The sequence below is a fragment of the Sorghum bicolor genome, chromosome 6 (genome assembly GCF_000003195.3).
Source record: "Sorghum bicolor cultivar BTx623 chromosome 6, Sorghum_bicolor_NCBIv3, whole genome shotgun sequence".
NCBI classification, from domain to species: Eukaryota; Viridiplantae; Streptophyta; class Magnoliopsida; order Poales; family Poaceae; genus Sorghum; species Sorghum bicolor.
In genome coordinates, this window is record NC_012875.2 from 40,976,416 (window position 1) to 41,001,710 (window position 25,295).

The window sequence follows — 25,295 nt, forward strand, 5'->3', positions numbered from 1 at the left end:
TTGTTTAGTACGAAGTCGTCTAAAGTCAATCTCAATGGATTTTATGTCATAGTTTTCAAGACTTCGACATGTTAAAAATTGTATAGATAAGCTTCGTCTCTATAAACTTATTTCATCTCTATCTTCATTTATATTATACCATATCGTTTTATTCAGTGTCTATGAAATTTCTATGAAACACCTACCGAGACTAGTCTAATATAGCAGCTCGACTTCGACTTGTCTTTTTTTTTTTGTCCCTCTATTAACCCTCAGTGTGTTATCGACCTTCAGTGACAGTGTCACGGGCTTTGCGGCTGGGTGTGACTCGTTTTATAATAAAGAAGTGTAGTAGACTTGTAGTATATCATCCCCGTCCATCGCTGCTCCCGAAACGAAACGAAACGAACCCCAATCTTGAGCCGCCTTCTCCTGGATTCCAATCTTAGGCCGGCTCGAGGTGCCGCCCATTTCAACGTGTCTCGCATTCTTTACTAGCGGGTACGTAGCACTGTTCCAGTTCCAGTGCTCCTCCTCCTCTTCTTGGGTTCTTCCTCCTCCTCCTCCTCCCAAATCATTGCATTTGTATATGTAAATACTGGCCGCAATTCTTTTCTTTAGTATCCTGTTCCCTCTCCTCCAGAGCAGAGCAATAGTAGTCCGGCTGGCCGGTGCTGGTGCGTTAATGGCGGTCGTTGACCTCTTCAACCTAGGCTCGCGCCTTTAAATCGGGCGGGAAGCTAGCGTCTCCTACGTCGCCTCACCTCCCTCTTTCTCCATCTCCGACCCTGATCAAAATCAAACCCATCTCTGATCCTTTCTTGAGCTCTGCAATTCCATTCCATTCCATCTCCCCCGTTCTCTGCTCTGTCTTGCTCTCCAACGTACAACCACCTGACCGGCCGTCACTTCATAGTTGGCAGCAGCAGCAGCAAGCAAGCCGACTAAAAATGGCGTCAGGAGAGAAGAAGACGACGACGATCCTGGTGGCGAGGAAGGGCCGGCTGCGGCAGCGCTACGACGGCGAGTACCGCCTGGTGGCCGGCTGCGTGCCGTACCGCGTCGGCGCGGACGGCCAGCCCCAGCTGCTCATGGTCTCCACGCCCAACAGGGACGACCTCGTCTTCCCCAAGGTAACTCCTACTCTCCAACTACTAGCAGCCACACTTGATCATATATAGCATCTCTGTGAGCACTGAGCACATCATCGTCTTCCTCCTCTGGCACTTTTGGGCTGGCAGGGCGGGTGGGAGGACGACGAGGACGTGCACGAGGCGGCTTGCCGCGAGGCGATGGAGGAGGCCGGCGTCAAGGGCGCCATCAACGTACGTATCGTAACTACTCTCTTCTGTCCGGTCTTACACTCACCTCCACGTCGCTAGCGTGCGTCCGTCTCCGGCGATCTTCGATCGTAGCGATCTAGCTAGTAGCTCGATCCACCTAGTGGAGTGAAAAAGCACGCAGTTGATGGCGACGGGAGCATGATCCTAGCAAACCCATGGGACTTGTTCGTTTGGCGGATGAGACATGACACAAAGTGATGCTGACTGATTAAAGAAAAATACTGTTGAATAACTGTAATTTATTATGAGCGAAAAACATTGGTAAATAACTAGTAGATTCGGCTGATAAGCTCAAACGAATAGGCTGTGAGCAACCAACTGCTGCAGACTAGTTGCAAGATTATCCGCCTAAAAGAATTTCGCTTCATCCATGGATGAAAGCTAAATTAAATATAATGGATAAGCTCATGTCATGGTGGAGTTAGCTGAACCGGCTTCTTACTAGCCCGGAGAAACAAAGAACCCTGAATTGAGGTCATTGACATGTAGAGATTTGTGAGGGTACACTTGAATAAAGTAAGCCCAATAGTTGAAGAATTCGACAGCGACGATAGCTCGCTCGACTCGATAGCGAAAGTGACCGGGAAATTTCCCGCACGAAAGATGTGCTATTGCGGCGGATCGTCGTCAGAAACCAACAGTAGTATAGTAGAGGAGAGACTTTGCCGTTGACTTGCTCAACAAACAAGTTTGCTGATAGACGAGTTCAAGATAAGCACGCCAATTGCGCAATGCGACGTTTTCAATTTTATTTTTCTTTTACAATGGTGCTTCCTTTCATCGAGTTGGGAATCCCAGATTGTGATTGATTGCTCGCTTTATTCGTGGGCTTCTTGTCAGAAATCAGAACTCGATCAGAAGACGTTTTTTTCCCTTTTCAGAGATCTGGGTCAGTCCACACACTTTTTTTTTTTTTGACTTCGCGATTGTTGTGTCCATGGCCGGCCAGTATGCATGTGCTGTGTCTCCTGCTTGGCAAACACATGTCACCCAGTCTAGAATAATATACTAGAATACAAGTAAAATTGTTTTCTTTAGCAAGGAGAGCCCAGAAATGAAATCGAACAGCTGCTAAATAATCAATTTTGCTGAAACCCACATTGGATGGAAGAAGGGATTGATTGATTGATTGATTAACTGATGAATGAATGAATGAATGAATGAATGAATGAATGCTGTTTTTTTTGTTTCTCCCAATGCCAGCGGACTGCGCTCGGGATGTGGGTGTTCAGGAGCAAGAGCAGCCCGGTGAGCAGCGACGACAGCCCCCGGGGCGCCTGCAAGGGCTACATCTTCGCGCTGGAGGTGGCCGAGGAGCTGGAGCAGTGGCCGGAGCAGGACACCCACGGCAGGCAGTGGGTGAGCAGCTAACTGATCAGCTTTACCCAATAATCCGCTGCTGCTCTGGATCGATATATATGATGGCAGGCAGGCAATAACCGTATGTATGTGCAGGTCTCGCCGGCGGACGCGTACCGCCTGTGCCGCTACGACTGGATGCGCGAGGCGCTGTCGGCGCTGCTGGACCGCCTCATCACGGAGACGGAGCCCAAGCCCGCCGCCGCGGAGGGGCTCGGCGACCACAACGCCGGCGTGTGCATGATGATGGTCAAGGCCGCCGCGGATCGAGCGGTGGCGCTCTGCTAGCTCACCAATGCCAATGCTAATGTCAATGCCACGCGGCAGTCATAAAACCGACCATCTGAAGGCTCTCTGCTCCTTGCAACTAGAGACTGGTCACCTCAGGCACGGCTGTTCCTTCGAATGAACTTTTTGGTGTCGGTTGGCTTCGTTGGAAATGCTCTCTGGCTTCAACAAATGCAGTGTTGCAAACTTGTCCGGTCAACCCCCTGGGCCTGTAAATGAGTTTGGTTTGGCCACGGATTAAATCAAATGAATACAACTGTCAGAGTGTCAGTGCGTAGAGTTTCCTTGACTTTGTCAAGTCATAAGCTTTCCACTGTTTTTATCGTCGCTTGTTGTGCTAACCACCTTTTCGACTTCTTTCTCTCTCTCTCTCTCTCTATATATATATATATATATATATATATATATATATATATATATATATATATATATATACACACACACACACACACCTCTTATTAGTTTTGCTTTTTTTAAAAAAAAAATACATATTGAAATAGTTTTTTTTCTCAAATTACTAGGAAGTTTGAGAATTTTTGCTATATTTTTAAAAATCTTAAATCGATTTCGGATGGTTTGTAATTTGAGATGGCAGCGGTGTCAAAGCTGATAGAGCAAGCGGTGGCATTAGAGCGGCCTTGTGGGGGAAGCCCTATTCTGCTTCTTCCACGCCATCATACTCCTAGGCCAGGCCACCGCCACGCTAGGCTCCACGCCTTCACCGTCATCTGATCTACCACCCTTGGCGAGCCGTCGCCTCCTCCTGACAAGAGCCTTTTCTCTTCCTTTGTCCCCTGATGAAGTTTGTCTCTGCTCTTCTTCTAGGTTATGTTTTGTTTTTCTGTAATATCTTTTTTTCCTTTTTTTTTGTTGTACTTAAGAAATTCCAGGAAGGGCTTTGCCCCTCTTGTTTCCTTAAAAATAAATAAACTGAAAACCAAAGAGTGGTGTGGTGATCATACTCTAAACATGAGTTTCATCTTTTATATATATATCTCAAGGATCAAAAGTTGTAAACATTTTGGAGAGCTTTATTTTTTATAATGGAGAGCTTTAATTTGGATGCAGTGGAGCAGGAACGTCGATTCAATTGCCACTTATGTTATCCAAAATATTGCCGCTTACATTGTTCTTGATTGATTGTTCGTGGGCTGGGTTGAAACTACCAATTACCAAAGGAAACTTTGGTTTCCAAATTGGTATCCTCACTCCATAGTCGGCCCGACGGCCCGTACCTGCTGCCCATGAACTTTTGGTCTGACGGCCTTTTATAGAAGCTCTCCATAGTCCATTCCCCCCCACCGCCCCCCCCAACCCCCCCAAATTTTCCCCAAAATAATAATAATAATAATGGAGCCTGAGCTCTGGAAAGCTATATAGCCTGAAGTTCGTCTGTTGCAACATGGAGAAGGGGAATTCGCCTCTTCATTTTCATGATAAAAAACTGTACACAGTTATCACCATCCATGATCCATGCAATACAATGCTGATTTGGCCTCAAGTTGTTCAGGCTATTTTGGAAGAGAGGAGTTCACGCTTTACTCATCTTTCATAGTGGGGTTACCTGCACATCAGCACATGGCTGACTGGCCAACAGTACTGAGCTTTGGTCGTCAACCCTAGTAAGCTTTATTTTGTTCCTAGCTTAACAGTAGTACAGGTCACAAGGGGCGGATGTGTGCATTTTGTTTGCTCACTAGTGGATATGCCTATTCCTATGGAACCCAAAAGTTCCGAAAAAATCTAGGCTGTAGTTAACCCTATATCCTAATCAACTCCAAATCTCTGCAGATAACTTAAAACCGAATCAATAGTAATAAATATATAATGACGTCTGTGGGGTCAGCGTATGATCCAGTGGTGATAATCACTACAGTTTTTACCGCCAAATCATACGTCAACCTAGCAGTGAAAATATTTTTCACCCTCGGTTTTTTGCCCCACTGCACCTCGTCGGCCTTGGAACTGACGGCGTCAGACATTATCACCGCCGGTTCTGGAGAAATTAGCAGTGAAAATGTTGTTGGTCAAAATAATTTCTGCAGTAGTGGTAGCTGCACCATGATTATCCATCTCTTGTTTAATTACTTTTTTACTTGCATGACATATTTAATTACTACATACATAACCAAATAAGTAGTAAACTTTGACTTTCAGGGTCTAATGCATGCTTCAGGAATCAGGATACAGCATACATTGCTTCTGCTCCTTTTCCAGTCCCCGACACTTAGATTGTTGAAGTTTTGGGTCCCAAGTGAGACTTTTTACTAGTACATGGAACCTTGGTCCATAACATGTGTGCAGCACTGAAGTGCTCGCTTTGTTTACCAAGAGACTGTACTGTCTGAAAAGCTAACTCTTATAGCATGACACTAAGGCTCTTCAGAACAACAGGTTTGTTGACATCAGGTCCAAATCTTTTCCTTAGAGCACATGATTTTATTCGTCCAAGCTTCTGCTTGTTTGTTGCCCATTGGAGAATTTGTTCGAAATCATGCTCCATCCAATTTTTTATGTCTGCTTTTTTATCTGAGGAAGCATCGCCGAAGTCACAAGGATACCTAATCACAAGAGGTAGCCATTAGGATAAAGTTACCGATAGAGTATTTTGGATTCTTTTCACAGTAAGTTGTTAGGTTTTTAGTACACACCTACTCTGATACTAGTAGATAGATAGACTTTTAGACTTGAGAACATATGTTATCATATCCAGTTTTGTTTGTTTATGGTCAACACTTAAGAGCAATGTTTCTGCATTGCCAAATGGATGTTATATATGAAATCGTTAATCAAAATGATTTTCTCAAGATGCATATATATGGTAGATAAATAGCTGGACTTTACCAACTCAGGAACTTGAATAGTAGTTTTCAGTTTCAGAGCAGCAGCAGCTGAGAACAACGAGAGTCAATTGAATATTCTAGGAAATGCACAGTCATTTCAAAACCACTAGTATATTTGTTTGCTTGTAATATGATACGAACCTTTAGTTGTACTAAATCAGGATAGCTCGTCAACGGTCAATTTTTGCCAAATACTCTGCAGAATCAGAATTCAGACATACAGTCTTTAATGTCATGTGACTATAAGTGAGTTTTTTTTTTTTTTTGAAAAGAGTGCGAGGAGGATTGACTTGACCTGCATTTGGTTTATACAGATTTTTGTCGACAGAAGCTCCTAGTTTCAGATCACCGCTTTATTTAATTCTGATGTACTATCTCTAAAGGAAAGAAATCTATTAGAAATGCCAATATGATACGAACAATAACTGCTGAATATTATGTCGTATCATATCGCACATACTCTGCATCCATACTCGAAATGGTTATGTTAGTTGAGTTCATTAATTTTTCTCTTTTTTTAAAAAAGAAAACTCAACAGTGGAAGATTGCATCTCACATATCTAACAAGAACAAGGGACACCTGAGGTCATCTAGGATTATAGGTGATTCAGCCAGAGAAGCACAAAACAAAGGAGATAAACTATGTACATGATGATCAGCTTCCAACCCGAACAATTCTCAAGATGCATTGATCCTGGCTAGCTATGGCTGTTGCTGCGATGATAATAGTAAATGTAGTCCCAGATCTGGCAAAGATACACCTTTCACCTTTCATGCACATTGGATCGGGCAGAGATTGCTTGTGTCAGAAGATCTCTAGAAGATTAAACACATGATCAGAGAGTGTAAGCACAGTCTGTTGATCCATTGCCTTCCCATACAAGATATTAGACTGTCCTCTACCAATTTGTTTTCAGAAGATTGGAGTGCCCACTGGCCAGTACATTGTTCGGCTACCGTTAGGAAATTCAGCTGGGTCTCTTGGCTCACATGTTGCCCATAACTAGTTTGGACCCATTGGTAGCCTGTTGCCTTGATCTTACATCAATGCATATGTACGTAGGAGAGAGAAGAGTGAGGCATCTGCTAATATATCTAGACATGAGTGAGCTGAGATTAAAAGTGTTGCCATGGGGCCTCAAAGGTGATGGATGCTCATGGAAGTAACCCATGATTAGTTTGGCTGAGATTGCAGGCACATGCATGGGGAAGTGGCAATGATAATGCCCTTATATTGTCAAAACCAGAAAACTAATAACCTGCATGATTAGTAACATGATGGGGGTGATCTAAAAGAGCCAATAGGATATCATACTGTAAGTACAGATGGCTTCCGTTTTAGTTGGGATTATTGATGAGTTGTGTTAAAATATCAATGTCGGCACACAAATTTTCAGTTAGTTATGATATAAGAGTACTCCATAAAGGAAGGTGAAATGTAGAATCTTTAATATATTCCAGGAAAGATTGGTGATGGTTCATAAACAAAGCAGAAGTGGTACTGGTACAGCATCCTATCATGCTACCACACATCTGCATCGATCATAACTGAAATTTGTCATGCGCGCCTCCCCTTTTGAGACGACTTGCAATGATACTAAAGGGATGGATCGATAGTGAGATCTTGGGTTAATTTCGCTGGCCTGTACTATTTGAATGTCCAAGATAGATAAACAACAAATGTGGCATCTTTCAGAAAATCTACTAGCTAGGTAGCCTAAAAAAACTACTACAACTTATTCTTTGCCCCTTCAGTTCAGGTAGTCTACTTGGATGTATTGTGTCGGTATTCGTCACATGGTTTCGATTAATATTTGCAAATCAAAGATTCTGTATGGCTAAGCTCATGCATGACCTTCATATATTCAGACCACCAACCGCCATAACCTCCACTGGATTGGTCAACTGATTAGCAGTAACTACTGGATAAATTAACAAGCTAGAGCATCTACTCTCATTCTTTGAAGACTTTGGTCATAGATTGTTCCCTCGACTCTTGAGGAATGAACCAGAAGTTAAGAAATCGAAAAGTTAGATCAGAAGGAAGGTGGTCATAGACTCGCTCATAGTATTTGTTGAGAAGTAACATGGACTAAAGTATCTGCATTTCCATGTGTCATGCAAGAATAGAGCCTGGTACGTACCAGCGAAATGCCACAAAAGTCATAATACCTAATGCCCTAAGATACTATTAATGTCTTTATAAGAAAGATGCTTCCATATATGCAAAGATCTTATTGTCAATTGAGAAAGAAGGCACATTTTATATATGATATTTTAACACGAACCTTTAGAGGTACAATGAATCGAAACATTACTTTAATCATGGGTATTTTTTACGGCATTGAAGAAAGAGAAGAAGGGCATCTAATAAAGAAAGGGGAAGGCACATGCTAATCATTTATCTGAGCTCAACTAATCATGTGAGCTTACTTGTTCCTTTGGCCCCATCCATATTTATATAGATAAATAATATATATGTACTCGTTCCTTTTTCTTTTGCATCTCACAACTCACATCAAACATCTAAATTAAACCATCTCTTTTGCTCATCATTAGAAGCTTCACCTGCATCAGAGGGCAATCATAAGCGGCCCGAAAGTGTTCAGCATGCATGATGCATATGCATCCACCCATACCTGGCCTTTCACGCGCAGGCACCTTGAATCGATCGAAGAGCACTAGCTTAGATTTTGCATCAATATTTTGAGGCGAAAGCTGTTTCTTAATCAAGGGCATTAGTGGTGTACTCACTTCTTTCATGAAAAAAAGTTAACATCAGTAGAGTTCTCTATAAAATGTAAATTTGAAAAATAAAATTTGCACAATATATGTATATATAAGAGTTAAACTTAGTAAAACAGAAAACAGCTAATTAAACAGAAGTACTTAAATTTGAAGTCAAGCTATAAGTGTGTGTTTGGTAGATATTCAGGGTGATGAATTAGAAGGCTAGATTATGATTCTCAAAAAAAATATTATTTCATAAAAAATCATATAATTAAAATGTGTTTTAAAAATCTAAATTTTTTGTGGCAAAATACAACTCATATCTTAGCTTGTTGCGCACTACAAGAAATGGTGCTTTAAATGATGTTTTTTGGTGACTTTCTCAGAAATCATCACAGAATTACATTGTCTATGCCAAAGATAATACAACCGTGACAATTAGACGTCACAGAGCAATGTGGCAACTCAGTTGTGATTCTGTGATGAACAACTTGGTTTGATCACAGATGAAACATCCAACATGGCGTTGATATGGACAATCCTACGTGGATAGCTTGGACAGAGTGTAAATAGGGATGGTGGGACCCACCTGTCGGTCTAGTTAAAATATGCAAAAATTTATTGCTGGACCTCCTTGGATCTCTTTCAAAGGACTCGAGAGAGCTAACCACCAGGCGTCACCATATACCAAAGGGAAAAGGCCAGAAATCAGCAGGGGCGCCGCATGCACGGTCCAAAAATATAAATCGCGTGCTTCTTGAAAGGATATTGGCTCACGCAGCAAAGATAGAGTCGAAAAGAAACGCACGGCTCGCAAGCTCACATAGCGCATGAGAGGAAATTTCCCTATCCTTATCCTCTCCCCAGTATCGCATTCTCCCCGCCGCCTAAGCTTCTCTTCTCCTTTCCTTCGCTGAGATCTTGCTCTTCCTAGGTCCTCACCTTCCAAATCCACCTGCACCGGGAGCTCGGGGCGGCGCAGGTGGAGCAGTCGGGGCCGTGGCAGTGGACGTGGTGGCTCGGGCCTCTGGGGCAGTGCAGGTGGAGTGGCGCTGTGGCAGGTGCCGCTGCCACGGATGACATGGGCGTGGTTGTCGGCTCCGCACCAGGCGACGCTATGTTTTAAAATTCTAAAGTGTGTGTGGCGAAATACAATCTTAGCTTGTTGCGCACTTGCTCTAAGAAACAAAACTCGATCACCCCTACTAGGAAATGCTATTAGGGTTGAAGTATTCTGCCCTAAACGAAATGCTACTAGGGTAGAACACTTCAACCATGTTGCGCATTTGAGATGGGGAGTTGAACTCCCAACCATTTCGTTTGCATGGCGGTTTTCCAATCCACCAAGCTACTCACTCACTCGTTCAAATTGCACTAAAATCGGGCCAGTGTACTAAATCCAGAATCCAGAATTGTAATTTCCAATCCAATATGCATGTTGCATGGAGAGTGGAGAGGCATGTGAACGTCTGTAGCAGTGATCAGAGACTTGCAGGTCGCCCCGCGCCCGCCCTGGCCTTTGGCACATTGACCCTTGACTCATCATCAGGTAATATAATGTGCGTGCTATACTGCCTACTGGCACAATGCATGCAGCAGTATTAGTATATATAAAAAAAATGATATAGGCATGCTGCAGCAGTGCATGCAAGTTGGTAGTAGCTAGTAGGCTCCTCATCTCATCAGGACTTCAGGAGGAGGAAGGCAGCAGGCATATGGGGCATGGACCACAGCAGTTTGGTCGGTTGGGATCTCGTTGTACGAACGACGTCCCACGTTAGCGTGCGCCCCGGCCGCCGGCCCATGCACCATGCATGTCAATCTTCTTCATTCAGCCGCCCAGGCAGTCAAAGGACACATGCACATATATATGCATCCATCAGCTGCTGCATGCGAATTGATGGCCCTATATTATTATTTATGTTTATTTATTTATATATACATATATATACTCTAATTTGATCTTATAGAGAGGCATATATATAGGTAGATCGATGATGAGGTTTACTTAATTATTATTATTAATAATCCTGTACAGCGACGGGAGACGATCGACGTGACAAGTGGTGGCATCGAAAACAGTTATGGCAGTTGCATCTCTGGTTGCGACCGGCACGGCGGCCCCTCGCCTCATCAAACAGATCTAGACTACTGTGTGGAAAACGACCGACCGGCCGGCCGGCCGGGCGTATCAGATGATGGATCAACGCCGTCGTCGTCACTGACAAGTGACAATCCTGTGGATGGATCGATCGCGAGAGATCGATGTGATAGCCAAGATCTCGCGGCCGGCGGGACAACCGGACAATGCTGCGTGCAACCATGACATGGCCTTGCCATGGCATGGCATGGCATGGCGCCCGGCCGGCCGGCTACACAGGGTCCGTCCGGCGGCATATGGCTGCTGATCCGGCCGTGTCCATCCACCGGCCGTACCGGTGGATATCGCGCGCCGTATCCTCGTCATGTGCCGGCAGATCGATGGATCCCCACTGCGCACGCAACTACTCCTCCGGGGCGGAATTTAAAGCCGCCCTGTCGACGACGTACCGGGAAAACGATCCGTGTCTGGTTGCTGTTCCCAGACATGAGCATCCCCTGCGTGCTAGCTACCTCTGACTGTTGAGTGCACCACCACCAGAGTAATGGCGGCGGTTGCTTGCAGCAGCTGCTGCCTCCTCCTCCTGCTCCTGCTGCTGCTGCTGCTGATGGACCCCCGGCCGGCACCCTGGGCACTGTACCCTGCTGCTACTGCCTGCTGCCATTGTGGCCATGGACGACGTCCGTCTACGGGGTACGCGGCCAAGCAAGCATGCATGCATGCGCGCACGCACGTTCGTTCGTTCGTTGGACGTGTCTCTCGGCTCTCGCTGCTCTGATCTGCATAGCGCGCGCGTACGTCGTCGTACGTGGTCGTTGCCGTGGTCGGTGTAGCGCGTCGATCGACCACTGCAGGAGCGTTGCTGCGTGCGGGCGATATGCGATGGTCGTCGAAGCACGCGGCTGTGGCGACGGCCGGCCGGACGGACGTCGATCCATCGTGGGCTCGTGGCCCCTGTGGTGCCTGGTGGTGGGACGTACTGCTGGGCGGCCCCCTGCACCTGCATGGCGCGCGCGCGCATCGACCACCAACGGACGGGCGGGCGGGCCGGCCGGCCACATGCGCCGCCCACGACATGCCGGCCATGCATGCATGCACACCGGTCGTCAGCACTCAGGAGTAGTACCGTTTTGGAGCTTTTGACTGACAAAAAAAAAAACAGAGTAGTTCCAACACGTACCAAATGTGGTCCGTCGACGACGACGACATAGCGTTCAGTCCGGGGGTGAAGGTGAATACAGTAATTCGACTATCGCGAAAGTTAATAAACCATCTGGACTTGTCCTACATTTATTAATTATTGTACTGCCCTAGCTTGCATTGCCAATTTTCTGCTGCTCCAAGAAAACCTTTTCTCTCTCTCTCCCAGCTATCTGAAACTGAGAAGCAACATTTACGTACCTTAACATTGCATTAGGTAGCTAGCAAGTTACACAATCTCTGTAATAGATTCAACTGTAAGGGGTGCTTTGGTCTGTATAACACGATAGTCCCCCAACCACCATATCACCTTATTCTTCAGTTTGTTTACAAAATGGAATGTCACACTATAATTCAAAAACTAATAATTAGTACCGATATGGGATTCACTAAATCTGAGACATAGAGACCCATGATTCATCACCTCATCTTTAGAATAGATCGATTCCCTAAACCAAACACTCCATGACTCTGTGCAAATTTTTTTTTTAAAAAAAAACACAAATTGTGGAACCACCTCTTATTATTGTGACTAGCGTGTCCATCAACCTGTGCTAACAAAAAACTAGTGAACTTAGTGGGACATCGATCGCCACTCTTCTTCGAATGTTTCTTTGAATTCCCACCACTAGTGGCGGAGCTACATAGAGGCCAAAAATGGGCCATGCCCCCCCTTGGCAATTGAAGTTTTAATAATATCTATGGTTAATGCTTAGTAAGTAATAAAAATTTACACATCAACTTTGTTTTTTGAGCAAGTTTTACACATCAGCTATAATTTAAATACTGTTGGCCCCTCTTTTGAATCCCCTTCAAGCTCCGCCAGTGCCCACCACCACTACAACCTCTAATGCACACCCCATGGAAAGCAGGCGCCATGTCTTCTTCGATTGCCCTCAGAGTAGAAATATCTGGGCAGCTCTCCAACTTGCTCATGTGGCCGACCTGGACACCGAGGGTCTGTGGCGCGCCAGCTCTGCCGCCAGGGGTGGACCCAGGTTTATGGCCTTTCGTCCTCCTAGCGATCCTTTGGCGAATATGGGATAGTCGAAATGGAGCAGTCTTCCGCAATGTAGAGTTCAAGGCTAAGCTAGTTCTAAAGTCAGTCTGTGATGATCTTGTTATTTGGCAAAAACGCCTTCCGCGCCATCTTGTAAACAGCCTTCACGGCTGGCGATCGTTCATTGCTCTTTGTAACTCACATGCTGTAAACCCCGCCGGGTAACTGGTGGGAAATATTTGTCCTTTTTTGATATGAGAAGGTGAGGAACACCCCCACCCCCCCCCGGTTTTACATAAAAAAAAAACAACCTCTAATGCAAAGAACCAATTAGACAGATATTGTGTTTTAAGTAGTGGAAGGGGTCGGTAATTTTCAGCTGCCCCAAATTAAAGGTTTCTTTGTTTCAAGCATCTCAAGTTATCTCTGGTTTGTATACATGCATGCACACACACATATATCGTATAATAAAATTTTAGTTACTGTAGGTCTATGATTGATGCCAAATCAATGCCATGTACAATCATGTACCCCTCCTTGCATCCACCGGTCCAAATCATTGGGTTGACCACCTTCGTTCGGCTGTCCCCACACAGAATCAAACCAACAAAGAGATCACTGCCGCTAGCTCTAGCTGCTACCGTTTCCTTCATCACGCTCTCCTCCCTCTCTCTTTTCTCTCTGAATAATCATGTACCCATATGATACGTACTGCGAATATGACTATATTTTTCCAATGAGAGTATATAAATATAGAGTAATATATATACATATATATAACACTAGAGTATGCAGCAGTGGCATATAACGACGGATCAGCTTGTTAATCCTCTTTTCATGGCCAACTTCCGCCCCACTAAACATGCTACCCTTTTCGCTTTCCCGCGCTTATATATACTCCTGCCATGCAACCTCCCCATGCACCACCAATCCAACAACTACCATCCTCAACCACCTCTCCATCAGCCTCTGACCTCCTTCTTCCTCAGCTTGTTGTCAACGACGACGAAGCACACACACCACTCTCTCTAGCTCGCTCTCGACAGCATGAATTTCTCGTCGTATTTCTTCTCCTCCTCCTCGTCATCCTCGGAGAAGAAGTCGTCGTCGTCGTCGTCCAAGCAGCGGCGGCAGCAGCAGCAGCAGGCGCAGCCGGACGCCAACACGACGCGGTACCTGGGCGTGCGTCGCCGGCCGTGGGGCCGGTACGCGGCGGAGATCCGGGACCCGGCCACCAAGGAGCGGCACTGGCTGGGGACCTTCGACACGGCGGAGGAGGCCGCCGTGGCCTACGACCGCGCCGCGCGCTCCCTCCGCGGCGCCCGCGCCCGCACCAACTTCGCCTACCCGGACCTCCCGCCGGGCTCCTCCATCACCCCCTACCTGTCCCCGGACCTCACCTCCGGCGACAACGCCACGCAGCTCCTCCAGCCATTCTACGCCGCCGACCCCGCCGCCGCGTCGTCCCTGCAGGCGGCGGCCGCGGCCCCGCCGGCCGCGAACGCCGGGGCGGGATACGGGTACGGCGCCGGCGCCGGCGACGACTACTACGCCTCCGCCTACGGCTACAACGACTATAGCGCTGAGGACATGTCCGCTCTCATGGACGACCTCGCCATACCCGACGACCTCACCGCCGAAGACGCCGGCGGCTCCGTGGACATGTATAGCGGAGGCGGAGGCGGCGGCAGCGGCAGCGCCAATGCCAGCTCCGGCAGCGGCGGGGGCGGGTGGTGCGACGCGTCCGAGTTCAGCGCGTACGGTGGTGCGTCGTCCGCCGCCTCGCACGGGGTCTACTTCGAGGAAGGGTACGTGCACAGCCCGCTCTTCTCGCCGATGCCGGCCGTCGACGACGCCTGCGCCGACGGCTTCCAGCTCGGCGGCTCCTCGTCGTCCTACTACTACTGATCGTGTGCCGTCTTCCCGGATCGATCGACGACCGCCTCTGCGCCCGCCGGTGGTGGACTGTGGCGTGGTGAGTTGCTGGGTGCGCTTAGCAGTTTAATTACTTCAGTCGTGTCATCATAGTATTAATAATACCCCTATAATGTACTGTCACTGTATTTTTTTTCACTTTTTTGGGCCTCCATCTCCATTTTCTGGATGATGGATGGGCCTTTCATATTGGGCCGTGATGTGTTCTTTTTATGCTCCTTTCTCATTTGTTTTTTTGGGTGCTTGTATTAGTAGTGATGATATATATGTGTAAAAAATGATCAGTCGGCATGCACTCGTGTGTTGCTGGCGCTTCACTTCAGTGTAATATCTTTTATTACCTGCTATTATATGTACATTTTTTCCCTAGTAAACCCTTTATTGTCTGTATATGATAGTTCTACCATAATGTGGCCAGTCTGATCATTATATTGTTCGTGCATTGGGTGTTCTTGCATTGGCTCAGACTGGATACACCGTTTGATGCCGTGTTAAGCAGGCAGCGTCTGAATAAAGAGCCAAAAATGATCTTGATGCAATTAGACCACTCGTGTCAAGTTCACTGACCCATAGTGTACATGTGTGTGTGTAAGTGCAACCGTTGAAGCCTTGAAGGCACACTCTGCTATTCAGCAGTCACAGCGCGCCGTCGTCCGTGTCCATAGCTGCCATTATTTCTGTTTGTTCTGTGCCGTCACTTTCACCCTGTTTCAGGCGTGCCTGATCAAATGATTTGTATCGGCTCCAGCTCTGCAAAAGTAACCTTGCCAGAAAAAAAAAAGAAACACTCGAATGGTTAGACATATACAAATTTCAGGATCTCCATTTGTTCTTTGATATCAATGATGCCTTCAGTAGCAATTCATTTACACCCGCCAATACATCCATTTTACTAGGCCTACTGTTTGGTTTGTCCACCTGACCTAATCCAAAATTTGAACTGCCCTATTTATAATTACCCTACTAGACTATTTAAACTGGTTCACTTGCCCATAATAAGATTTTTCCGTTTAATTATTTTGTTATCTTTTGCTACTACTACTAGCACCATTTGTCAAATGGTTGTTGGTGATTCTTTATTACGGTTGTTAATTATGTTTTCACACTAGGGGAATGCCTAAGTTAGACAACCCACTAGTTCTCGGCCACTTGAAGAAGAATTGTAAAGCCGAACAAAATATATTGGTCATTTTAAAGAAAAACTGCGAGCACATTGTTATGCCCATATGTGTTGTGATGATGAGTGATTGTCAGAAGATGATCAAGCTTTGGTTTAGTGTTTTTGAACTAATCAAGGCATGAGTGTGGTGTTGTGCAATATGTCTCTTGTCTTGTACGTGGTGCGCATATGTGGAGCACTGAGACGATCGATGGCTATGGAGAAGGTCAAGCGGGTTTGTGCCGATAGACTGGGAGCGATGAAGGATGGACGTGAGGCTTAGATCGAAGGAGTGCCTAAAGACTGACTGTGTGTGAATGACACCTGTCACACCCTGTTTTTTTTAAAAGAAAACTAGAGTCGTCATATGTGTGCCCAGAAATTCCATACATACAACAAAATAATAGAATATATATATATATATATATAGCGGAAAACATATTTATAATAACACTTACAACTATCAGAGTACGCGAAAACAGTAGCTAAACTTTTTAGGCTCCATTCTTCTCAAGGACAGGTGACTACAAGCACTTCTGTTAAGCTTCTAGAAAACTTTATGACATCTTTATCCTTCTTCCGAGCAGCACTTTACTACAAATTGGGGGGTGTGGGGAAAATAGCAAGGGTGAGTTCATGTTGAACTCAACAAGTACAGGCGGAAAGTATAATGACATGCAAGGCTTAATCAAAAGAAAAGCTGACATTGTTTAACTGCAAGTGAGCTTTTTAGTTGGTAAACTTTTATTACAATACTATTATTAAAACAAATAGTTGCGAGTAGAACATCCCAACCCTTAATTATATGAAAGTAAATTAACAATATTATTAGCCACCATTATTATTATTATTATTATTATTATTATTATTATTATTATTATTATTATTATTATTATTATTATTATTATTATTATTATTATTATTATTATTATTATTATTATTATTATTATTATTATTATTATTATTATTATTATTATTATTATTATTATTATTATTATTATTATTATTATTATTTCTGAGGTAGCAACCTCGGACACTAACTCGGGTAGCAACCTCATTAAGGTCATGGGAGGATTGCTATCCCGCTAACACATAATAGCTATTCCGCTAAAACACGAGGTAGCAACCTCAACCAAGTTTCGCCTCCAAGTTCTATTTGATTCCAATTTACTCATCGTGTGAGAGTCTGGGCCGCTCGTGACCGTAAGCACGGCTGATATATTAGTTTGATCAAACTCTGTAGAGGTTGTACACTTTCACTTCAAGTCGTGATTCCCATTTACCCGGAGTTGCGACTCTCCAAAACACTACCAAGGTGAGCAGACAGGGTTTCACTACGAGACTTTTCACAAGTTCTAGCTAATAGAGTGCAACTCGTAAGTTTTGGCCAGGGCGCGCGGTAGTCGTGCCCATAGCCATGGGACCCCAAACTGACCGACCTCTTAATATGAATACCCAAGCTACTTCCTTACGCCTACCCAGAAAGTTACACCCTAGTAGTAGAGGTCGTGATACTACGTCAAGCCAGAGCCATATAGCTTGAAGCCCAAGTTTGGTTTTGGTAATTAATGACACCAAGTTGCTAATGCCTTGTGTTTAAGTGATTTGAGTTAGGCATAGCAACACATGTGATGAAGGTGCATGGTGGCATAGAAAGGTGGCCACATGATCACAAAGGGATAAAGCATAAATTGAAGATCATGGTGATAGACGAGGAGCAAAGTTATCAAGGCAAATGTATAAACATAGAGTTTTACTTTTGTCGGTCTAAAATGAGTAGAGAAGTGATTGACCGGATTTAGGATAGATAGCCGACTATCAAGAGGGGAAATCACGGTTATCTTTTGAATCAAATGCTACTTGGTCCATATCTTGAGCATATGCATTAGGATCTAGAAAAGTACTAACCTAACTCCTTTGGTAAAATATTTGTGAAAAGCTAACACACATACACTTTGGTGGTGAACACTTGTTGGTGTTAGTACTTTTGCAAAGGAGGTGGAGTTTGTAGGGTTGAGAGAGGTTTGGGTTCCTCTCGGGATTCGGCGTTTTTGAGAAAATCAAGTGTATATTTTCTATTGCGCCGGTAGGAAATTTGGCGAAGTCGCGGGACCGGACGCAGGGTGCGGAGGCACCGGACGTTGGCCTCAGCGTCTGGTGTGCTGTCAGTGCTTGACCCTGCTAGGGTTGAGCACCGGACGCAGGGTGTTCCCTGTTCATGTGTCCGGTGTGGCCTTTAGCAGAGGGTGTCTGACTGAGAGCATCGGACGCTCTGCGTGCTTCCGGTGGTGTGCGTCCGGTGTGAGGGGGTTTCGCAACCCTCTCTGCGCATGAGTCCGGTGTCCGGTGCTCTGAGTCCAGTGAGATCTGAGTTTTACAAACTCTCTGCGCACGAGTCCGGTGAGTACCGGACGCGTCCGGTGGTCCACAGGTGACCGTTAGAGTTTGACACGCGAGATTCAAAGGAGGACACGTGGCCAACCCCAAAGCACCAGACGCAGGGGGTCGATGAAAGCCCTAGTTTGGTTTTGGATAATTGATGAAACCCTAGTACTAACCTCTATACTAAGTGTGTGTAGACTTAATGAGGTTGGTACATGCCAAGTGATGGAGCAAGTGATGATCATGGTGATGATGGTGATGACCACAAGATGATCAAGTGCTCAACTTGGAAAAGAAGAAAGAGAAAAACAAAACCCTATGGAGATCAAGGCAAAGGTATTGCTTAGGGTTTTGGTTTTGGTGATCAAGACACCATAGAGGGTGTGATCACATTTAGGATAGATAGCCGTACTATAAAGAGAGAAATTCTTTGGCTAAGCGGTTATCAAGTGCCACTAGGTGTCATTGTTCTTGTGCATTCATTTAGAACCTAGTGAGCTAACTTAACTCCCTCGAAGAAAATGTTTGTGAAAATGCTAACACACGTGCACATGTTGGTTTACACATTGTGGTGTTGGCACACTTTAAGAAGGAGGTGGAGTTTGAAGGGTAGAGAGAGAATTGGTTCCTCTCTCCCTCCTGCCGAGCTTGCGAGGCGGGATTCGGCGCTTTTTGAGAAAATGAAGTGCATATTTTCTATTGCGCCGGTGGGAATTTTGGAGAAGTCGCGGGCACCGGACGCTGGCCCAGAAGCACCGGACGCTGTGCCTGTTCGTCCGGTGTGCAGGCTGCCTGGCTCAGCTAGGGTTAGGCACCGGACGCCAGACACCGGACGCAGGCTGGAGCATCCGGTGTTCCATGTCTGATGTGAGATCCGTTTTGCAATGCTCCCTGGGTTTATGTCCGGTGAGCACTGGACGATCCGATGCTCAGCGTCCGGTGCCCTACACGTTTTGCGAACCTCTCTGCGTTTAAGACCGGTGTGCACCGGACGCGTCCGGTGCCAACTTAGGAGCGTCCGGTGCTCTGCAGGTTACCGTTAGAAATCAACACGAGAAATTCAAAAGGCGACACGTGGCCATTTCTGGAGCACCGGACGCAAGGGTTGAGCGTCCCGTGCCTCCTGAGTAGCGTCCGGTGACCCCGCAGTTTGCCCAGTGAAAGAGCCAACGACTCTATTTGCTTGAGGGGCCTATAAATACGTGTTGGCCGGCTTGGGGCTCCCTCTCTTGGCATTCTTGACTACTAGACATCCTTGTGAGCCTAAGCAAACACCTCCCACTCATCTCCTTCATAGATTATTCATCTTTGTGAGATTAGGAGTGATTCCAAGTGCATTTGCTTGAGTGATTGCATCTAGTGGCACTTGGGGATCGTTCTAGCTGCGGTTTTCTTGTTACTCTTGGTGGTTGCCACCACCTAGACGGTTTAGAGCAGCGGAGGAGCATTGGCACGAGTTGGTGATTGTTCGTGGCCATCTCCCGGTGATTGTGAGGGGTCTTGTACCTTCCCCAGCGGAGAGTCAAAAGGTAACTCTAGTGGATTGCTCATGTCATTGAGTTACCTCACTTGTGGGTCGGTTCTTGCGGTCTCCTAATGAGGACGAGGTTTGTGCTACACCTCTTAGCCGCCAAACCACCAAGTGTTGGTCGACACAACGGGGACGTAGCGTGCCGGCAAGCACGTGAAGCTCGGGAGAAAATTGTGTGTCTCTATTGTGATTGTTCATTGGATTTCTTCCGGTGATTGGACTTCAAATTATTGATTGGTTCATGCCCTCTACGCAGCAGTATAAAGATCATACCATCTCTCTTACATTCCCGCAAACTAGAGTAGCTTACTTACTTGTATAGAAACTTTAGATAGCTCTCTAGTGTAAGTAGTGACATAGCTCTTGTGTGCCTAGTGATCATATCAACTAGAATTGTTGGATAGGTGGCTTGCAAACACCCCATTAGAGCTAGAGCAAAAAGCTACACTTTGTTATTTACTAACCACTTGCTCTAGTGAGTTTTGTAGAATTTTTAAATAGGCTATTCACCCCCCTCTAGCCATATTAGGACCTTTCAGTCGAGAGTCCGGTGCCCCCGACTTCAGCCCAATGAAAGTGGCCAATGTCTATTTCTTTGAGGGGGCTTATAAATAGAAGGTGGCCGGCTTTGGGGGGTTCCCTCTTGCACATTTAATTACTTGAGGCATACATTGAGCTAGAGAACACTCCCTCCACTCATCTCCTTGCTTGATTGCTAATCCTAGTGAGATTCAAGTGCATTGCTTTGAGAGTTGCATTTAGTGGCACTTGATCTTTGAGTTTGCTGCGGATTTAGTTACTCTTGGGTGTTTCTCGATGCCTTAGATGGCTTGGAGCAGTGGAGGTGTTGAGCTCGTGATTGGAGATTGTTTCGAGCCTCACCAAGTGATTTATGAGGGGTTCTTGAGCCTTCCCCGCGGGAGATCGCAATTGGCTACTCTAGTGGATTGCTCGTGGCTTGGAGGATCCCCATCTTTTGAGTGGATGTGCGGCACCCGCTGAGGGTTTGGCTTTGGATTGCCAATTAGCTCGTGATCCATCAAGTGGGTGTATCGCCACAACGAGGACTAGCTTGCCGGGAAGCAAGTGAACCTCGTTAAAAAAATCTTGTGTCATCTATTGCCGAGGATCTCTAGTGATTGTGATTGATTGATTGGTCATATATCTACTCTACAACATTGGTATAACAATCACTCTCTACTCCTTTACTTTCTTGCACATCTTACTTGTTATATAGCTTGTGTAGCTTAGTCTTCTTACATAGGAGTGTAGTTAACTTTTGTTTTGTTTTGTTGCTGTGACTTAGTGTTTAGCCTTCTTGCTAGACTTGTGTAGGTGGCTTGCATAGCTTAGTTGTGCTAGTGCTAGAATAGTTTTGCCATTTGTTTTACTAATCTACTTGTCTAGTTGAGGTTTGTAGAAAATTTAAATAGGCTATTCACCCTCCTCTAGCCATTTGGACCTTTCAGCCGCTCCATGACTATGTCCTTATAGAGGGCGGCAACGAGTACCCTGAGAAATCGGGCCAAGCTCTAGTACTTTCAGCCGCTCCATGACTAAGTCCTTATAGAGGGCGGCAACGAGTACCCTGAGAAATTGGGCCAAGCTCTAGTACTCGTTCCCTCTTTCCTCAACAAACCATGATGCTCGCAAGCACCGCCACATCTCCATCACCAAAGTGACCATCATTCATCATTTAAACATTAATTATCATTGAAGAATTTATTAAGCAAGATCATTACTTTTATTTATCATATGGAATAGATGAGTAGAGCAACTAATCGTATCTACTGTTCACTATACTACCCATGTATAAACCCAGGAGTACAAGGAATATAGTAGAGGACTAGTCATGTCCTTAGAGTTTGCAGTATTAAGACACATGCAATGGAAAGTAAATGTATTTAAAGTTCATAGGTACAATATGATCAAAGGGTGCCTGCACTTGCCTTTATTCCCAGTGTACAACTGCTCAGAAGTCTTCGGTTTCTATTTTCCAGATCTCCATCTTGTGCTGCCACTGTCGGTCCTCAGCTCCTAGTCTTCGACGCTAACGAACCATGCTTCTTCTACTCAAAGCAACCAAGCAACACAAACAGACAAATAACAATCATGATTAAGAACAGATATCAATTAAAAAAAAGCTTTGAAAGAGAGCATACTAAACAACATGACTTGTCGCTACGATCATGACAACACAAGAACGAGTGAGAACGAAGCTATAGTTAAATAGACACGACTATTGAGGCATGTAACTTAACGGAAAAGATAGCTACACGCTAGTCGTATTTTATTTTGTGAAAGAAGGTGATAGACTTTTCAAAGAAATATCTCAAGGTTGAATTAACCAAATTATAAAGGATTATAAAAGTTGAGGTTCACCGTTAGTCTTGTTTTAATCATAAACAATTATATATCATTTAAGTCACTTTATCATTTATAGCTTAGGAAACATGGAATTGGTGACATAAGTGAAACAAAACATTTATGAAAAGAGGCCAGACTAAGTAAGTCACACTTAAAAAGACAATCATGTTGACATTAATCATATTAATATTTGTTTAAGAAAAACTAAAGTTATAAACCCTAATTACTTCTATAGATTAAAAAGGCATTTAGTTAGACATTAATCATTTTATATTTATGGTGAAAACATAAAGTGTCAAACAAGGCATATGTCATGGCTAACACGTAGTTTATGTCGATACGAACCTAACGCGACAAGAACGAGCTCAATCAGAGTTAAAACGCGGATTATATGGCCAAAACTAGGTCAGTGGTAAAACTGTGAATAAGTAGAACCATTTTTCGTATTTTAAATAAATCAAAACTGAATTTTAAAAGCATTTTGGACTAAATCTATGAATACCAACGGATCTAGGGTCTAAGCTGCAAAAATTTGGACCTAAACCTAATTATTTTTGAATAGGGATGGACTACGGGTTTATTACCAAAAACTACAGAGGCCTTTGTGCAAAGTGAGCAGTGCTGACCGGGGTGATTGACCAGGTTGACTGGTCAACACTGACATGACGCTTGCGTGGCGCTGACGCGGTAGGTGACTGGGTTGGTTCGGTTAACCAGGGGTTGACCTGGCTCCAGATCAAACCTGGGCCACTAGATCCAAATCGGACGGCCACAGTTTCTCTGGCGGAGATGGTCACCGGGGTGCCGCCCCTGGCGGTGGTGCATGGCGGCGGCTTGCCGGAGTAGGGCGGCGCTGCCGCTACGGGGCATGATCGGACGACGCGGGGGCATGGGCGGGTAGAGCGTGACCTCACGAACTCACCGAGGGTGACGGCGGTGGAAGTGGCTTGCTGGGGCCAGCGTGACGCGCGGCGGGGCAGCTCGGACCCGTGGAGCTCCTCCGGTGAGCGCGTGAGCATGCGAGAGAAAGCGAGGGGGAAGGCGGGAGAGGGTCTGGCGGGTAGCTTAGAGACCGATCCTCATCATCCGGGGTATAGCATTCGAGAAGATCGACGGCCGCATGGAGCTCGGGGCGGCGGTGGATATGATGGCTGCGCTGCTAGGGCACCGGGGCGGCGGCGGCACTGCCCTAGGGCTCGAAGGGGGATGCAGGGCTCAGGGCATGACCTTTATAGGCTCGTCCATCCTCGGTTCGCGCACACAGGGGGGATCGAGCGGCGGCGGGTGCATCCCGCGCGATGCGGGCGAGATGTTAGGGACAACCCCTCCCCGCTGATGCGTGGGACCGGAGCGTCAGCGGCTGAAGCGGCGGGTTGGCAGGCGGGGCCCGCATGGTAGCGGCTGTGCGCAGGGGGAAGGTGGGCTTGCGCGGCTGTTGGGCGAAGGCCCAAGGGCGGTTGCGGGCGCAGAAGAGGGAGGCTGGTCGGGGTTGGGCTACTGCCGCTTGCTGCTAGTGGGCTACAAGCACGAGCAAGCCAAAATAGAGGGAGGGAAAGAGAGAGGAAAAGAAATACCTTTCATTTTTATAAAATAAAATTTCTAAACTATTTTGCCTAACCAATTTTCAAACCATTTTGAATTCCTAATTTGATATTATTTAGGAGCTTGTTTTCTTTAACACTTTTGAAAACAAAACCTATTTTCTTTTATACATATTTTTCAATTATTCTTGACTCAAATTTGGAATTAGGTTTTCATATACGGTTTTTTAAAGTGCTATTTTTTTAAATCGAGAAGGGCCTAATCGTGGCTTGCTTTAATTTTAGAAATTCATTTTTTTACACACAACCACGAACAAGCAAGGGCACACTAATCAAACAAAACACCCTTCACTTCACTTGTAAAAGTTTTTAAAATTCCATATTTTCTTCATTTTGAATTATCAACAATTGGATAAATCTTGGAATATTTTAGAAAATTTTTAAATCCTTCATTTAATTTAGTGTTTTCTAATAACAATCCAAAATTAAAATTTCGGAGTGTTATAGGAACATCAATAAACAAGTGTACATAAGGAGATGGTGTAGTAGACTGAGTTGACCAAGTCAAGATGACAGTGAACCAAATCACGCGGGGATGCAAAGGACTTGGTGGTCATGCACATGCAGTTGAGGGCAAGTAGTGACACATATTGAGATCATGGAGGAGGTGTAGCAGATATGCTTCTCCAGCTGAGTTTGGTGGTTTGGGCATCAAAACCAACAGAGAACGGTTTTGCTTGGTCAATTTGGGTCTCAAAACCTAGGATGAAGTTTGAGGCGACACATGGTGTCACCGGGAAGCTTACGTCGAGGCAAAGCATTCTCGTGAGGGGCTCACGGCCATCGGATGCATGGATCTCTACTTGGACCATTATATGCCCTTGAGGTTAAGTGGTTCAACCAAAATATCTAAGGACATGCTTCAACATGTGTAATAGCTCTATAAATAAGAGGCCAAGCCAGCTATCTCTTCTAGTACTTTGTTTGAGCCATTAGACTTAGTTTTGGTTAAGTCTTGCCCGTGACTATATTGAGAGAGATCTCGTGGTTGAGAGCATGATACCATTGTCTATGTGTACGATTAGACCTTGCCAATGTTTTTCTAAATGCAAAATAGTTAACAGTTGGTCACCCTTCATTTAGCATTCTAGCCATTTACATGGAGTCAAACGGTCCAAATGGTTTTGTATTATTTTCTATATATATGTAAAAAATCATGTGTTCTAGCAAATATACATGTTTTGTGCGTATAAATAAATAGGTATTCTAATTTATAGCACACTAGCAAGTCTTCAAATTTATACAACACTAGTGAAAGCGCAGTTACAAATATGAAGACTGAATTGGTTTGAGATATAGCATGAAGTGGGAAGCTAGTCACTCACCTAGCTTTCAAGGCTTAGCAACATTCTTCCTGTTGTGTTGCAGAGCATATATATATATTTGATTCTCAAATAATTAGCTGAATAAATAGATGAAATATTTATTAAACTAACTTGAAGACATAGGCACAATCTGAGCTACAAAACCCTTCTCC

The 25,295-nt window shown here is 45.2% G+C and overlaps 2 protein-coding genes across 4 annotated transcripts; both read left to right on the top strand.

Moving 5' to 3' along the window:
• LOC8070856 (nudix hydrolase 13, mitochondrial) lies at positions 332-3,293 on the top strand. Of its 3 annotated transcripts, none has more exons than XM_021462649.1 (5): positions 332-480; positions 896-1,112; positions 1,221-1,304; positions 2,526-2,681; positions 2,778-3,293. In XM_021462649.1, the coding sequence occupies exons 2-5, from the start codon at positions 930-932 to the stop codon at positions 2,967-2,969; spliced, it is 615 nt and encodes a 204-aa protein (XP_021318324.1). In that variant the 5' UTR covers positions 332-480; positions 896-929; the 3' UTR covers positions 2,970-3,293. The 3 variants fall into 3 exon arrangements, with proteins under 3 accessions (XP_021318324.1, XP_021318323.1, XP_002446364.1); XM_021462648.1 differs by having other exon boundaries at positions 334-480; positions 623-1,112; XM_002446319.2 differs by lacking the exon at positions 332-480 and having other exon boundaries at positions 487-1,112.
• On the top strand, positions 13,782-15,148 carry LOC8072041 (ethylene-responsive transcription factor LEP). The gene has a single exon (XM_002446320.2). The coding sequence runs from the start codon at positions 13,891-13,893 to the stop codon at positions 14,749-14,751; it is 861 nt and encodes a 286-aa protein (XP_002446365.1). The 5' UTR covers positions 13,782-13,890; the 3' UTR covers positions 14,752-15,148.